General features: G+C 41.1%; 1 protein-coding gene across 7 annotated transcripts in view; it reads right to left on the bottom strand.

Annotated features, from left to right (window-relative positions):
* The window catches only part of ZMYND11 (zinc finger MYND-type containing 11), a 244,278-nt gene that overhangs the window by 29,130 nt on the left and 198,774 nt on the right, over positions 1-16,374 (bottom strand). Inside the window, exon 16 of one of the 7 annotated variants that reach the window (XM_033931576.1) lies at positions 13,078-13,546. The exons of 5 other annotated variants lie outside the window; for them this stretch is intronic. In XM_033931576.1, the coding sequence (XP_033787467.1) occupies positions 13,541-13,546 (6 nt within the window). In that variant the 3' untranslated portion in view covers positions 13,078-13,540. Of the gene's footprint in view, positions 1-13,077; positions 13,547-16,085; positions 16,230-16,374 lie in introns of those variants that run through there. One more of the 7 variants, XM_033931575.1, reaches the window with a different exon arrangement.

Genomic DNA, 16,374 nt, shown 5'->3' on the forward strand with positions numbered 1-16,374 from the left:
AGGGGAAGTTAAAAGTATGCAGTGAGCTGCCGCTAGGGAGGGGAGAGGTACTGATGGACATGAGGAAGGAAGAAGGGGTACTGCTAGACAACATAAGAACATAAGCAGTGCCTCTGCCGGGTCAGACCAGAGGTCCATCCCGCCCAGCAGTCCGCCCCCGCGGCGGCCCAACAGGTCATGACCTGCCTTAATCACCAGAAGGGGCCCCCTTGCCCCCTAGGTTTCTCATCGAAGTCCTATCTTCCCATCAATGTCCTAACCCTCCGGCCTTGCACCTGCACGACCAGGTGAGCTGTCTATACTTATGCAACACCCCAGCACCTCCCTCAGTACCCCACAATCCCCTTTTCCCTCAGGAATCTGTCCAATCCCTGTTTGAATCCCTGTACTGTACTCTGCCGGATCACTTCCTCCAGGAGCGCATTCCATTTGTCCACGACCCTTTGGGTGAAGAAAAACTTCCTTGCATTTGATTTTGAACCTATCTCCCTTCAGTTGCAAGGAAGTTTTTCTTCACCCAAAGGGTCGTGGACAAATGGAATGCGCTCCCGGAGGAAGGGGGAGAGAAAGGGAGAAGAGGTGCTGCTGGACCTGGCAGGAAGGGGAGGGAAAGGAAAGGTGCTACCTGCTGGAGGGGAGGGTGAGATGGTTCATGGGGAGAGAGCATATTAGTTGTGAGTGGGAATAGGGGGAGGGAAGTTAAGTGAGAATGATGAGAAGGAGAAATGGACATAGTGTGGAGGAGAAGGAGAATGGGGCATAGGGTAGATACATGACACATCGAGATACAAGGGAAGAGGGGTAGAACTACAATCATTTATAGCAGGCCTACACAACTTCGGCCCTCGCCAGGCCAGGTTTTCACAAATGAATATGCATGAGATCAATATGCAGGCAAATAGATCTTAGGCAAATACACTGGGGAAATCCTAGAAGCCTGACTAGATTCAGCCCTCGAGGACCGGAGTTGTGCAGGCCTGATTTATAGAAAAGAAGGCAAAAGGGTAGCACAGTGGTGAAGGGAAACTATGCTCTTCCTTAGTTTAATTGGGAGAGGTCTGGCAAGATCTTTGACCACTGTGAGGCAAGTCAGAGAAGGGAAACCAATGTTAATTTCTAAATATCTAAGTTGTGAAGACTAGGGACTCTAAGTTGGGTTGTAACAAAATCCCTTGTGACCAGTAAGTGATTATGAGTATCATGGTTTTCCACTCCTGCTTGAGCTTTAGAATGGTTTTCACTATGAGGGGTACTGGAGGATATGTAAAGAGAAGACCACCTGCATCATCCATTGGGGTCTGACAGGACCCTGAGGCACATACTGTAAGAAATGGCACATTTTCAAATTCTGATGATCTCCCAACAGAAACGAGAGAACCCCGTTCCTCTTACTTATGTATTCATGGCCACTAAAAAGTTTATCTGATGAAGCTTTTCATGAGCAGGTCATACATCTTGGGTGGTTGCTTGAGTCTACCATGGCTCCTATGACATACAATTTTGGTGATGCAATTCAGTCCAAAGTAATCTGTAATGAAACCTAGCAACTAACACCTGAATAGTTCACCTTTTGCTTGAGTTGTGTTCTTGAGCAGCCAACTGTCCAACTAGATATGATCTAATCATCATGAAAACATCTAGTCCCTGATTCTTTAAAGCACATCTGAAGTTAGGCACAGTTTGGATGTCCAAGATAGGCGTCCTTTGTAGAATCACGCTCAGTACTGTTTCAACGTCCTTTAGAGCACTGTTCTTCAACTGCTGGTCCGTGCAGGGCCAGCAAGATAAAGATGACCATAGGTCCATTTTCAGACATCCTGTCCCATTGTCCCCACACACAGCTTCGGGACAGCGATCATTTCCTTTCCCCGGGTCCCCTTCTCTTACCGCCCTGCTAAAGCCGACAGGAAGTCTTCTTTCTGACATCGGAGATGACATTCTGGGCCAGCCAATCGCTGCCTGGCTGGCCCAGAACATCCTCTCCGACATCAGAATTGATGTCGGAAAAACGACTTTCTGTCGGCTGTAGCAGCAGCAGCAGGCGGTAAGAGCAGGGGAAAGGAAGGAGGGAGGCTTTTTTTAAAATGCGGGGCAGGGAGGGAAGGTGGTAGGCAGGCAAGCAGGCTGGCTTCGGGGGTGGGGGAGGGACAAAGTGTGGAAGGCAGTGAGAGGGACATGGGAAGGAGGCACTGGGGCCACTAAGGACATGGGAAGGAAAGAGGGAGGGAATAGAAAGGGACAATTCTTGGGCCTGAGTGCAGAAAGAAATGAAAGAAAGGATACACAGACAGAAGGAAATGCAACCAGAGATTCATGAAATCATCAGACAGCAAAGGTAGGAAAAATGATTTTATTTTCAATTTAGTGATCAAAACGTGTCAGTTTTGAGAATTTATATCTGCTGTTTATATTTTGCACTATATTTGTCTATTTTTCTATAGTTACTGAGGTGACCGAGCTCACGGAGATGGGGCGGAAACAGGTTTTTTAAATTTTAGTCCTAGTAGTTTGCCGGTCCACAAAATAATTATTTTATTTCTGCCGGTCCATGAGTGTAAAAAGGTTGAAAAATACTGCTTTAGAGAATCAGGTTTTAGGCAAGAGATAAGACTGCCGAAAAACATCCTTACTGTTATAATATTTTATTATTATGACATTATTAGAATGACTATTTCATGGTGTTTTTCATTATAATTGTGATACTGGGAGTTGGATCTGTTTAATGCTTTTATTTATTTCTCTTCCATCAGAGAGAGGGACTGGGATTCGAACCAGCAACATTAGGGTAGAAGGCTATAAGTTTAACCACTGTGCTACACAATGAGCTAGCAAGCTGCATAGCAATTGTAAAATTAGGTCCTATTGTAAGGGAGGTCTACTTTTGAGCATAGTTTGGGCTTCGGATAGACATTGAGTTCTATGGAAGGAACTTAGGCACAGTTTGGACATCCTTAATGCAATCTGCTAAATAGCTCTCTGGGTTTTATTTTTGCTATTTTAAACTCAAAATATGTTTAATAAGGCACCACATAAAGAGGGCACATCAAAGCTATTTGCTAATTAGAGGAAAAGATCCTTTTACTGAAGCACAGCACATGAAAAACTAAAAGCTACCCTTTTTTTCTGACTCATTAATGAAAGCACATGAAAAAAATATAGATTACATACATAACTTCATTTGCAAAAGCTTAAAATCTGACACCACCCCCCCACCAGATACAGACCTTAGCATGGCTTCCACTTCATTGCAAATGGAGGTGTGCAGCTGAACAATGCTGACCTCATTGTGAGATCATTAAGGTGCACCTGCAAGGTAGAATGCCACAATTAAAATATGTTCTGGGATTGAGCCCATGACAGCTGGAAGATGAGCATAGGGCTTTTATTCATTGAGCCACAGCCGCTTCCTTTTAATCATGAGGGTTCCATGAGAACTTAGTGATCCTAGCCATTTGAAGGTGAAAATACCTGACAAGATCATAGCTTAGCTGATCCCTAAGCTAGCATATTGGATGTGAGGAAGAACATTAGTGGAAACTGCTGTGGTCAATGGGTAAAAGCCCTGTTCCCTTCTTCCAGAGGTCATAGGTTCAAATCCCAGCACACATTTTAATTGTGGCATTCTAGCTTGCAGGTGCACCTTGATGATCTCACATTTGCAATGAAGTAGAAGCCATGCTAAGGTGTGTATCTGTTTTTTCTATTTTTAAGCTTTTGCAAAATGAAGTTATGTATGCAATCTATATATTTTTTCATGTACTTTCCTTGCTTTCATTAATGAGCTGATTGGAGCACTGTTTAGTCAGAAAAAAAGGGTAGCTTTTTAGCAAGAAACATAAAACTGTGTTTTTCATGTGCTGTGCTTCAGTTAATGGATCTTTTCCTCTAATTAGCAAATAGCATTGCTGTTTGTCCACAAAAATGGAAGGTTTTGCATCTGTTTTGATGTGCCCTGTTTATGTGGAGCCTTATTAAATATATTTTAAGCTTAATAAAGCAAAAATAAAAACCCAGAGAGCTATCTAGCAGATCACATTAAGGACATCCATAGAACGCACATCTATCTGAAGCCCAAATTATGCTCAAAGGTAGACCTGGTTTTCATTCGTCTATGATGTAGGCATGAGATGAACCCCCTAAGTCATTCAGTGTTATGCAAATGAATCAAAGGACGCCCATTCCACACCCACTCCCATAGGCGTGAATTTTCCCAATGGGCATCTGTGAAATCGTAGAGATGCCTACAAAGTGACGCCCACATCCTTTGGACATCCATGTACCAATTATCGCTCATTAAGACCCTTAAATGTCTCATTAACCACTTAGTTTGGACACCTAAGTCCCACTCAGCATTGGGAGGGACTTAGGTGCCCTTTATAGAATCAGGGTCTTGGTGAGCACTCAAGGTGCTGGTGCGAGCCCAAATGGCAGTATGTAGTACTGGTAATGGTGTTTCCCTTCCAGCTGTGACTTGGATGTATTTGAATATGAGTGTCTCTTTTTGTAGTAGTTGAATTAAGTAGCTGAAGAAAACCATCCTGCACCTTTGTTTTATGAGGTTCTGGTCCCTCCAGTCTTGGATTGAGTGGTATTCTCCTGTTTGCTTTGTGATCAGGAAATATTTGGGAAAAAAAATCCTTCCCCCTCTTTCCTATGGTGGAATGGGTTTAACTGTATTGGCCTGCAAGAGGGAAGCGAGTTCCTTTGTAAGTATTGTCTGTTGCTGAGAGCCTAATTTTAATGCTCTTAGTGGGCAATCTTGAGACTGGTTTGCCAATTGCAAATAGTAAACGATTTGGATTAGTTTGAAAACCCACCTGTCTAAGGTTACAAAGGTGCAAAACCTCTTTTATTAAATGTCTTCTGTCTTCAAGTGCCTCAACATACAGAAGGTCATGTTTTGGCCTATTAGTACACACTGGTACACTTGAAAACTGAATGTCACAGATACACCTGGTCTCCTTCAACTTGAACAATGGCAATGCTTCTAAAAAAAGCCACTGTTATTTGATTTAGAAATGCCAGTAATCTATAAAAAAAACGTGTACCACTTTTAGTGGAACATTTCTTTGTTTCAGAAGGGTGCTTGTTTTTATGACATACATCTGAAATCACAAAGACATAGGGCAGGGGTCTCAAACTCAAACCCTTAGTGGGGCCACATTTTGGATTTGTAGGTACTTAGAGGGTCGCAGAAAAAGTAGTTAATGTCTTATTAAAGAAATGACAACTTTGCATGAGGTAAAACTCTTTATAGTTTATAAATCTTTCCTTTAACAGTTAAAGGAAAGATTTATAAACTATAGAGTTTTACCTTATGCAAAATTGTCATTAACTATCTTTTCTGCGGCTCTCCAAGTACTCTATTTTTTCTGCAGCCCTCACATTTAAAGTTTAATATCTTTCCTTTCTCAAAACTGACACATTTCAATCACTATACTGAAAATAAAATCATTTTCCCTACCTTTGTTGGCTGGTGACTTTATTTTTCTGTGCTTTTAATATGTTTCCAGGGCCTTCTTGTCCTTTGACTGTTTTTCTTTCCGTCTTCACTTTCTGCCTTGCATCCATCATCATCATCATTGCATCCATCTTTGGCATTAACTTAATATTCAATTTTTCTGCTTTCTTTTCAAAATCTACATTTCCATGTCTTATCTTCCCTTCTATCTCTCTCTTCTTCTGTCCCTATTTCCATGGTCTGACATCTTTCTTTCCTTTTTCTCCCTCCTTCCTTCCTTTCCCCTGGTCTGGCATCTGTCTCCTTCCCTTCCCCAACTTTTAATTTCTTTCACCCTGCCCCCTTCTTTCTTTCTCTCTGTGCCCCCTTTCTTTCTTTTTTCATGCCCGCCGTTTCTTTCTGTCTTTCTCTCTCCATGCCCCTTTCTGTCTCTGTCCCGTCTCCCTTCTTTCTTTCTGTCTCCCTGTCCCCCCCCCTTTCTTTCTTTATTTCTCCATGCCCTCCCCCAAGCCACCACCGTTGGGGAACAGGCCGCCACCGCCGAGGTCTTAGCTCTCCCTGCTTATCTTCCCCAGCTCGGAGTCGACCAATTCTCACCACCCGATGTCAATTCTAACGTCGGAGAGGAAGTTCCGGGCCAGCCAGGCAGCGATTGGCTGACTTGGAACTTCCTCCCCGATGTTAGAATTGACGTTGGGTGGTGAGAATTGGTCGGCTCCGAGCTGGGGAAGATAAGCAGGGAGAGCTAAGACCTCGGTGCTGGCCTGTTCCCCGATTGCGGTGGCTTGGGGGAGGGCAGTGAGGTGGGAAGGGAAGCAGATTGGGGACCCCTGCTTTAGGCAAGCCGCAGTCGGTACGCGATTGTCCTCTCCACAATCGGAAAACTTAGTGGAGAGGACAGATCGCGGGCTGCAAAATAGTCCCAGGGGGGCCGCATGTTTGAGACCGCTTACATAGGGGAAGCCATTGCATGCCCTGGATTGGTAGCATGGAATGTTGCTAATATTTGGGTTTTTGCCAGCTACTAGTGATCTGGAGTGGCCACCATGAAGACAGGCTTCTGGGTTAGGTGGACCATTGGTCTGACCCAGTAAGGCAGGGGTGTCAAAGTCCCTCCTCGAGGGCCACAATCCAGTCGGGTTTTCAGGATTTCCCCAATGAATATGCATGAGATCTATTAGCATATAATGAAAGCAGTGCATACAAATAGATCTCATGCATATTCATTGGGGAAATCTTGAAAACTTAACTGGATTGCGGCCCTCGATGAGGGACTTTGCACCTGTACTGTAAGGATATTTTTATGCTATAATATTGAGAATGATGGTTTTGATCCTACCAGGGTGGATACAAATCAATGATTTAAAAAACAAACAAACAAACAAAAAAAATCAGATTTTTTTATTTAACCCTTTAATTGGCAGATGGTGAAACAGTTGCTTTACATAACTTGATGTTGAACAAGAGCAACAGCGCCATACAAACACATGCCAAACAAAGGGTTAAATTGAATTTTTTTTTTTTAATAAAATGCTTTTTTGAGGAAAAATCTATCTAAAGATAGTTTTCTATTTAAGATACATTATAGCCCATAAGTTATTCATCATGAAATAAGAATTAGGTTTTAATTATGTAGCATGAGGCTGTATATTCATTCAATGTTTACATTTTTTGGTAAATGAATTCCATTACTCCATTCAGAATCTCCCATAGGCTTGATTTAAATCATCTTTGACTAGTGACTTAAATTAAATCCATGCTGGTTCCTACAGTTTTTCTATGAGTTTTTAAAATATGAAATTACTGAGTTTATCATCTAGTTTCAATCATTTCAGAATATATCATGCATTTGAAATGAGTGCTGATAGTAATAGTTTTAGCTCTCACTTCAGTGTTTTCTATTGTTAAAAAAAATTAACATTTGAGCAGGATGTCCATAGTTTTCTTTTTTTCACGAAACAGGCTTCCACTGTACTGTATTGTGTCCTTATGTAAAACAAATAACCAGCAAATACAGTGCTCCCTGGTCATTCACGGTCCCAGTCATTCGCGGTATTTTCCAACCACGAATGACCAGGCAGGAGAGAGCAGCCAGAGCACCGGCGAGTGAAGGAAATCACTCACAGTATGCTCTGATCCCCTCTTCCTGCACTAAAGTCAGGCCTCACCAATCAGGAGCTAGGTAGGACTAGGTGCTTGGAAAATTCTGAAGCAGAAGCAGGGGCTTAGAACTCATTATGGAACACTCTGCCTGAACTGCTGAGTCAGAATCAAGTTTCAACGTCCACAGGGATTCAGAGATAAGATCAGGAAGGCCACTGAACTTAAACTGCCTGCGCACCGCCTGATCCTCACCCAGATTGTGGACCCCAGAGCTCCGAGAATCCCCGAGATCCGTTAGGCTAGCCACATCAGCAGAGCCCACCAAAGAGCCGTGTGACAGCAACGGCATAGAAATTGATGCAGGCAGTGAGGCAATAGCAGGAAGTTGCCTCTAGCTTTCCGGCGGACCAGCAAGAGAGCAGATTGCTATGCTGGAATCCAAAGGCTGCACAGACTGTCGCACCGGAGTCTGAGGGGAAGATACAGTCACAGCCCGTTTTCGCATGAAAACCGGATACATCATATCCACAAATTCCGGTGGAAAATAGTTCCCAGCGGCCAGGGCCGATCTGCAGGACTCCGATTCGGAGTGTTTTGATAACTTATGAGATTTATCCCCGGAACTGCGCTTGCTTTTCGCGGAAGCGCCCTCCTCCTTTGGTGTCCCGGACGCTGGAAATGCATCTCTGGTGGAATCGGAGGCAATTAGAACCTCCCCAGAGGAGGATAGTGCGGCATCCATGCACCGTTCATGCCCCTCGTGGGCCGCAGCGCACATAACACACGGCTGCGAATCCACAAGCTATCCACCACATTTAAGGCATGAATCCATGCCATCCAGTCCTGAGGTGGCCATCTGTGAAGTTAGGAGCAAAAACAAAGTTTCTAAGTCCCAAAAATACAGTATTAAAAACTTTAAAGAAAATCCAAGATGGCCACCACAGGTGCCAATTTTGACAAAAAAAAAAAAAACAGCCGTTAAAAACGCAGGAAAACATGAAAAATGGCGAAATTAGGATTTTACAGATGGAGAGGCCAGGGCATGCAGGGAAACCCTCCAAAATCCCAATTTGAAGACCCCCCCAAAAATCAGCAAACTCTGTGAATCACAGACACCACAGAGACATGTGCTGCGATGAGTGTCTATGGCAGCCTGTAAAACACAGTACAAGCAAGGAGATCAGTACCTCAGGAGCTGAATAAACTGGATATTTCAGGTCTTCTGACCGCCTCACGTTCCCTGCCACCTCAGACCACCAGGACCCTTCAGGGAAATCAGGGAAGACACACGGTGTGGTCGATCCCGGCATACCTTCTCGGAACCACAGCAGCCTGTGCTCTACCCCTTTGTGGACAAACCAGGGGAGAGATGGCTCACGAACCTGGAGACCCGATCCAATCTGCAGGCTGTCCAGAGGACTTACTGCAGTTTCAGGCTTACAGAGCACCCTCCGGAAGCAGACAAATCTCCCACCGAAGGATCACTCACACCGAGTTGATCCGCATCACGTGGACAAACCCGCGAAAAAAAAAATAAAAAAGGACTAGGAAGTGAAAACAAATCACGAGCAGAATTAACTGAGATGAAACCATGCAGAGAAGCTGCAGAACAAACTGGGTAAGACAGGAAGCTCCCGGGCAGGTAGCCCAAAGGGGAGGGATCATCTTTTAGTTGCCTGCAGCTAAAGCTAATAGAGATACAAGATCCCATCCGTTCAGCATCCAGAGAAATTGTACAAGAATAGACTGTACTCACAGAACTGCTTGACGCTGTGTCCACATCAGCTTATATGGCAGCTGGACAATGGAGAAGATTTCTGCCTTAGACAAGCCTAGGATTCTTTAGCTGCTTGTCTCTTCAGGCTTCCTTTTAGACAGGCTCTGAGAGCCTGAAACCCTCAACTCTCCAACCTAGCTCCTCATATGTCTTGGGAGAGGGGGGGGGGTGAGGCAGCTAGCACCTATTACAGTCCTCTGGACCAACACATGGACACTCAGCCTGCACTCAAGCACCTGAAAAATCAGAGGTGAGCAAAACTTCCAGAGGAACAATGACTGGCTTAATTCCAACATGCTAGCTCTAAATATACAGAAAACAAAAGCTTTACTTTTTCCATGGAAAAGGGGAATAAGCTTGAGTGTTCCTTTCACCCTTGATAACATTCATCTGGATTTAGTAACATCTTTAAAAATACTGGGTGTCATTATTGATGATAAATTTTCTTATCATGAACACATAAGCAATACTGTCAAATTTTGCTTTTATAGGTTATGTATGATTCGCTCGATCTCTAAATTTCTCGAGACAAAATCACTAAATACATTAATTCACTCTTTAATTATTGCTAAACTTGATTACTTTAATTCTTTATTAATAAATATCACACAAAAAGAAAAGAAGCGCTTTCAGATAATACAGAATACAGCCGTTAAACTCATTCATAACGGGAAAAAATATGTCGCTCCTTTTTTGATTAAATCACACAGGCTCCCAATTAACCACCATATCACTTTTAAAATGTTACTTTTAGTATTTAAAACTCTTTCCACTAATGAACTACAATTTATTAATAAATTGCTTATCCCTTATAGTACATCGCGTTCTCTCCGGTCCACTAACCAAAAGCTCATAATAGTCCCCTCTTTGAAATTTATCGGAACTCAACGACAAAGTTTTCAGTGATGGCTCCGCAACTTTGGAACACTGTCCCTCAGCATATAAGAGAGAAAAATGATTGCAGCCGTTTTAAAAATAACTTAAAGAGTTTCCTTTTTAAAGATGCTTTTAATCTTTAAATTATGTTCAAAATTTATATTAATTACCCTCCAGGTTTCTACTTTTCCCTCCCTAATGTTCTTTCCATCTATGGTTCTTTTCTGTACTATAAAGCATTGAATTGAAGTTCTATCCCTCCATTCCTTGTATACTGATTAGTCTGTCGGTCTAACCCATCATTTTTAAATTTTAAATGGTATGTCTAAATATATGTTTATATTTTTTTTATTGTAATTCGCTTAGTAAATCTGAATAAGCGATTCCTCAAATTAAAATAAAACTTGAAACTTGAACTATACCATGAATTAGTGTAGGCCAGCTAGATAGATGCCCTGTGAAAAGGTTATCCCCCTCCCCAAGCTACAGTCTTCTGCTCCAAAGACTGCTTCTTCTTCCAGGCAGAGCTATCCCAGAAATCCTGGAAACCTCTGAAGCACCAGGAAGCTTCAAATGTTGGATAAAATTGCAGAAGGAAAACTAAGACGCTGAGACACTGCCCAGTGCCATAAGGTGGCAGAATTGAAAAATGTAGATAATGCCTTCTGCAATCCTCACGAAGGGAAGAAATCCACTTCTCAAGAGTACTGTACCCTTTGAACTAAAAAAAAAGTCTAGCAGGGCACAAATATTCATGGAATGTGACATCACATATACTCAAATTTGTATTCTTAAAAACAAATCTTATGTAATTTTATGCTGTCATGTGAAAAAATTAGGACACCCCATGAAATATTCACATATTGACGTCAAATCTTTTTTATTTATCTCTGGAAAAGAAAGTGATGTAATTGCAGGTAAACAACAAAAGTTTTCCTTGATCTACTCATGAAACAAAAGATATCCACAAAAATGTGTATTCTAACTGAGGAATAAATTAGGACACCCCCCATCTATCCTCCCACTTAAAGTGGCTCAACTCACACAAACGTGTATCACATCAGGTGCACATGATAACATCGTTACTCAGCATTTTGAAGGAGGTTTGCCTTACTGAAACCTCAGATATTAGTATGGTGTGCTCATGACTGCTGCGGTGAGAGTGAACACCATGGTGAGATCAAAAGAGCTGTCTGAGGCTTTCAGAAAGAAGATTACAGCAACTTATAAGTCTGGTAAGGGATTTAAAAAGATCTCGAAAGAATCTGACATTAGCCATCCCACGGTCCGGAAAATAGTGTACAAGTGGAGGACTTTCCAAACAACTGCCAACATGGCTGTCCAAGCAAGTTGACCCACAGAGCAGATCGCAAGATGCCAAGTCTCCAAAAACCCTAAAATGTCATCACGGGACCTACAGCAAGCTCTTGGCTACTGTTCATGTGAAAGTGCATGCTTCTACAATCAGAAAGAGACCGCACAAATTTAATTGCATGGGAGATGTGCAAGGAGGAAACCTTTGCTCTTTAAAAGAAACATCAAGGCCAGAATGAAGTTTGCCAGAGAGAACGTAGATAAACACCAGGACTTCTGGAATAGTGTTCTATGGACAGATGAGTCTAAAATTGAATTATTTGGACACCAGAAAAGAGGACATGTTTGGCGTACACCAAATACAGCATTCCAGGAAAAGAACCTCAAACCAACTGTGAAGCATGGAGGGTGGAAGTGCATTGGTTTGGGGATGCTTTGCTGCAGCAGGACCTGGCCAGCTCACCATCATAGAATCCACCATGAATTCTACCATGTATCAGAGGGTGCTTGAGGAACATGTGAAGACCATCTGTAAGAAAATTAAAGCTGAAGCGGAACTGGACCCTGCAACATGACAATGACCCAAAACATAACACTAAATCCACCAAGGACTGGCTGAAAACTAAGAAATGTTGAGTCCTGGAGTGCCCGAATCAAAGCCCTGATCTTAATCCCATTGAGATGTTGAGGGGTGATTTGAAACGGGTTGTACATGCAAAAAAACCCTCAAACATCTTACAGCTGAAAGAATTCTGCATTGAGGAGTGGGCCAAACTTTCTTCAGACTGCTCTCAGACTGGTAGATGGCTACAAGAAGCGTCTCACTGCAGTTATTTCAGCCAAAGGGGTTAACACTAGCTATTAGGGTGTTCTAATTTATTCCTCAGTTAGAATACACATTTTTGTGGATATTTTTTGTTTCATGAGTAAATCGAGGAAAAATTTTGTTATTTATCTGCAATTTCATCACCTTCTTTTCCAGAGATAAATAAAAAAAGGTTTGACATTGATATGCAAGTGAACATGTCTTAAGAAAGAACCAAATATTTCATGGGGTGTCCTAATTTTTTCACATGACTCTGTATATGGCAGTGGCATAACCATGGGAGGAAGGAGGTGCCTTGAGAGCTCGGTGCACTACATCCGTTAACTGTCTGTAGGGGCTGCCAAATCCCTACCAGAAAAACAATTCCCTGCTGAGCTACTCCCATCCTCTTTGCACTGCTGCAGTAACCCCTTGGTTGGTGGGGTAGCATCCAGTTGTTGACACTGGGATGCATCATAAATGCTCAGTTTGTGCAAGAACTGAGCATTGGGGAGTCCTGGAATTGTCAGCTGGAGGCACCCACCAACTTCCATGTTACTACAGCAGTGTGAGTGGAGCAGGACATTTCTTTAACTGGCAGAGCTTCAGAATCTCCACTAGCAAAGGTAATCATTTTAATACTAGGAAGGGAGGGGGAATGTTTTACCCTGCAGTCCCCCCAAATTGTATGGTGGGATAGCTACACTGCTAATATATGGTCTCCACAATTATACTCTGTCATTTTACTTAGAACTGGAATTAACACATTCAAGAATTGAAAACTGGAGTGACTGGCACTACTGAAGAAGTTGTAAAAATGCACTTATCCATTCAAGTTATTGCCTTATAGTTATAGAAGCAGTGTTTATACTAGAAGTGCATGTCTCCAAAACAGTCACAGCTACGAATCCTGATGCAGCCTTGAAAGTAGGGGTGCAATAACAAGTTATAACAGACAATCCTGATGAAAATGGCCCCTTGTTTCATCAAGAGGCTTCTTCAAATGAAATACTGACTATATTAGGAAGTCTATAACAATAGCTTGTCTTGAACACACATGAGATCTTAACCAGCCAGCCTTCATGCTTTGAAAGGAGCTGCAATTACCAGCCTTGCTCACCACACAGCTGACCCTGAATTTGAAAAAAACAAACTCAAACAGCCTTCCTTGTCTATAGCATTCTTCCCAAATGCAAGTAGTTGCTTAAATCTGCAAACACAAAAAACAAAGATGACACTCCATGAAACTTGTGCAGCAGACTGAAAACAAATTGTATAATTTGTTGTTGGAGGATGTAGTCAAGAGGATTGGATAAATTCCTGGAGGAAAAATCACTAAAAAATTATTAGTCAGGTAACAACTGTTCATCCTTGTAAATGATCTCTGATAATCTACTGGGTATTTGTGTCCTGGACTTGCCACTGTTGGAAACAGACCGTTGGGCTCAGAGGACTTTGGTCTGACTCAGCATGGATTATGTTCTTAATGCCACTAAATCCAATTCTTTTAATTCTAATTAGGAGATGATGCCTTTCTAATATAAATATATTCAAAATGCAGATGGAAAAAAATTTAACTTAAGGAAAAGTAACACTATCCAAGCCATGTACCAATGTATATTCCATAACAAAAAAAGGCGTATATAAAAATATTTACATCCAGGGGTAGTGAAATACAACATTCACTCCAAAAACCCCATCAAAAAAACAAATAATTCAACTTACTGTAGAAATCTCAATTAATAAAGCTTATTATAAGTGCTCATAAATTTTTAGCGGTGGTGCAGTTCACTTTTTAATCACAGCACATAAGCTTTCTTACTCAATAAGGAAACTTTAATGAACACAAATGTTTCCAAAAAGAGAAACAATGTTTCAAAAGATTCAAAATGAAAGATTTACCTTAGAAATGCTGAGGAAGCGAGTCATGTTTCGCAGTTGCTGTCTCAAAAAGCTGAGCATTTAAAATCTGAAGAGTCTGTGAACAAACATAACATTGCACCCGCAGGGGCTGCACCATGAAGTAGAGTGGTGTGCTTTTTTGTGATCATAGATTGCACTTAGCTGCAATAGTAAACTTAATCTGGACAAAACTAAATTATTTCTGGCCTCACCATCTGACATAATCAAGGAAGATTCCATAAAATTAAATGGTATAATTTATCCTATTTTACCAGTTATTAAAATTTTGGGAATCTACCTTGATCGTAAATTATCATTTGATTTCCATATTAACTTTCTTGTTAGAAAATTTTATTTTTACTAAGAACGATTAAGCCATACTTTGACCTTCCCTCTTTTAGGTTATTGGTGCAATCTCTCATTTTAAGTACCTTGGATTATTGTAACATTCTTTAACAATTTGCAAGAAAAACATAAAAAGGTTGCAGGTCATTCAGAATACCGCTGTTCGCCCGATCTTTGGACTGAAAAAAAAAATCAGATCATGTGTCTCAGTATTATCATAGATTACCCTGGTTGTCAATTGAGGCAAGAGTGATATTTAAGTTTGGTTGTGTATGCTTTAAGGTAAGCATGTCAAACTCGCGGCTCAGCCAATGTAAGCCAGTAAGTCATAACTAGAGTTGGAAAATTTCTCCCGCAATCCATCGATGCCGAGCAGTTGCCTATCTAAGCCAGTCGAAAACAACGATACAATGCACAAGTATAACCAGTTGCTTGATTGTAGCAGATTTCCGGGTCTCACTGCGTTTGTGTAGAAAGAACCGACCTTTGTGGTTTTCTTCAGGGTATGATCAGTTGCTTATTCTTAATAAGTACTACGATGCGGACATCTTTGGTACCCGAGACAAGTTGGTGCCTCTAGTCATAACGACCATTTTCCCCACTAATACTAGCAGTGAATCAGATGATAATAATACCTACCACACCATTATTCTTGTATTGACTTGCTTGGTGTGCCTTCGGAGTACAATAAAAATACGAGTATAGATTTATTTACATTACACTTTTAATTTGTGCAATTATTCTGTGTCTGGGAAGTTAATATTAAAAAACATTGATTTTTATTGAAATGTTTTATTTTTTTGTTAACAATTACTCATTTATTTCAGCTCTTTGTATTCGGAATATCTTTTTCGAAACAAGTGGTAGTAAAACTACATGAAAAATTGCTGATGTACATCAAAATTTCCAAGAAAAGTGGGAATTGGAATATTTTTGCTGTGAAGTAAAAGATAAAATAATTTGCTTGATATGTAATAATGCTATTAGTATGCCAAAATTATATAACATTAAATGGCACTATGAACAGCATAAATCAAAATATGACAATTATGAAGGATTAATGAATTAAGACAAAAAAAGTTGAAAGAGCTCAAGTTGGGACTGAAAAAACAACAGTTCATGTTTACTAAAGTATCACAAGAAACAGAAGTGGCGAACCATGCAAGCTACGCCTTGTCGGAGTTGATAGTTAAATACTAAATCTTTTACCGAAGGTGATTTCATCAAGGAATGTCTAATTAAAGCTGCAAAAAAGTTTGTCCTGGACGTGTGAAGGTTTTTCAAACAATCTCTTTGTCTTGAAATACAGTTGCAGAAAGATTACTGATTTGGCTTGCAATTAAAGTGATCAGATCGAAGTAAAATCATCTAGTTTCAAAGCTTTTTCCATCGCCTCTGACGAGAGTACAGACATTGGGAGCGTAGCTCAATTAGCTGTGTTTCTTCGTGCTTGCGACATGAATTTCAACATTTTTGAGAAATTATTGGAACTAGTACCGATGCGTGGCACTACAATGGGACAAGATATATTTAATTGTGTTTATGAACTTCTACAAAAATACAATTTACCTCTGTCAAAACTAACTTCTGTTACTACAGATGGAGCTCTTTCAATGGGCGGAAAATCCAACGGTTTTGTGGCATGACTGTGAAAAAAACAAAGTGAAACTTGTGATGGATCCAAGATACATCATATGCATTGCATTATACACTCAAGAAGTATTACACACAAAGGTAATAAACATGGAAAATGTGTTGACATTTCCCTAGGTTTGCCCATATTACTCCAGT

Source organism: Geotrypetes seraphini, chromosome 2 (assembly GCF_902459505.1).
Source record: "Geotrypetes seraphini chromosome 2, aGeoSer1.1, whole genome shotgun sequence".
Lineage (NCBI taxonomy): Eukaryota > Metazoa > Chordata > Amphibia > Gymnophiona > Dermophiidae > Geotrypetes > Geotrypetes seraphini.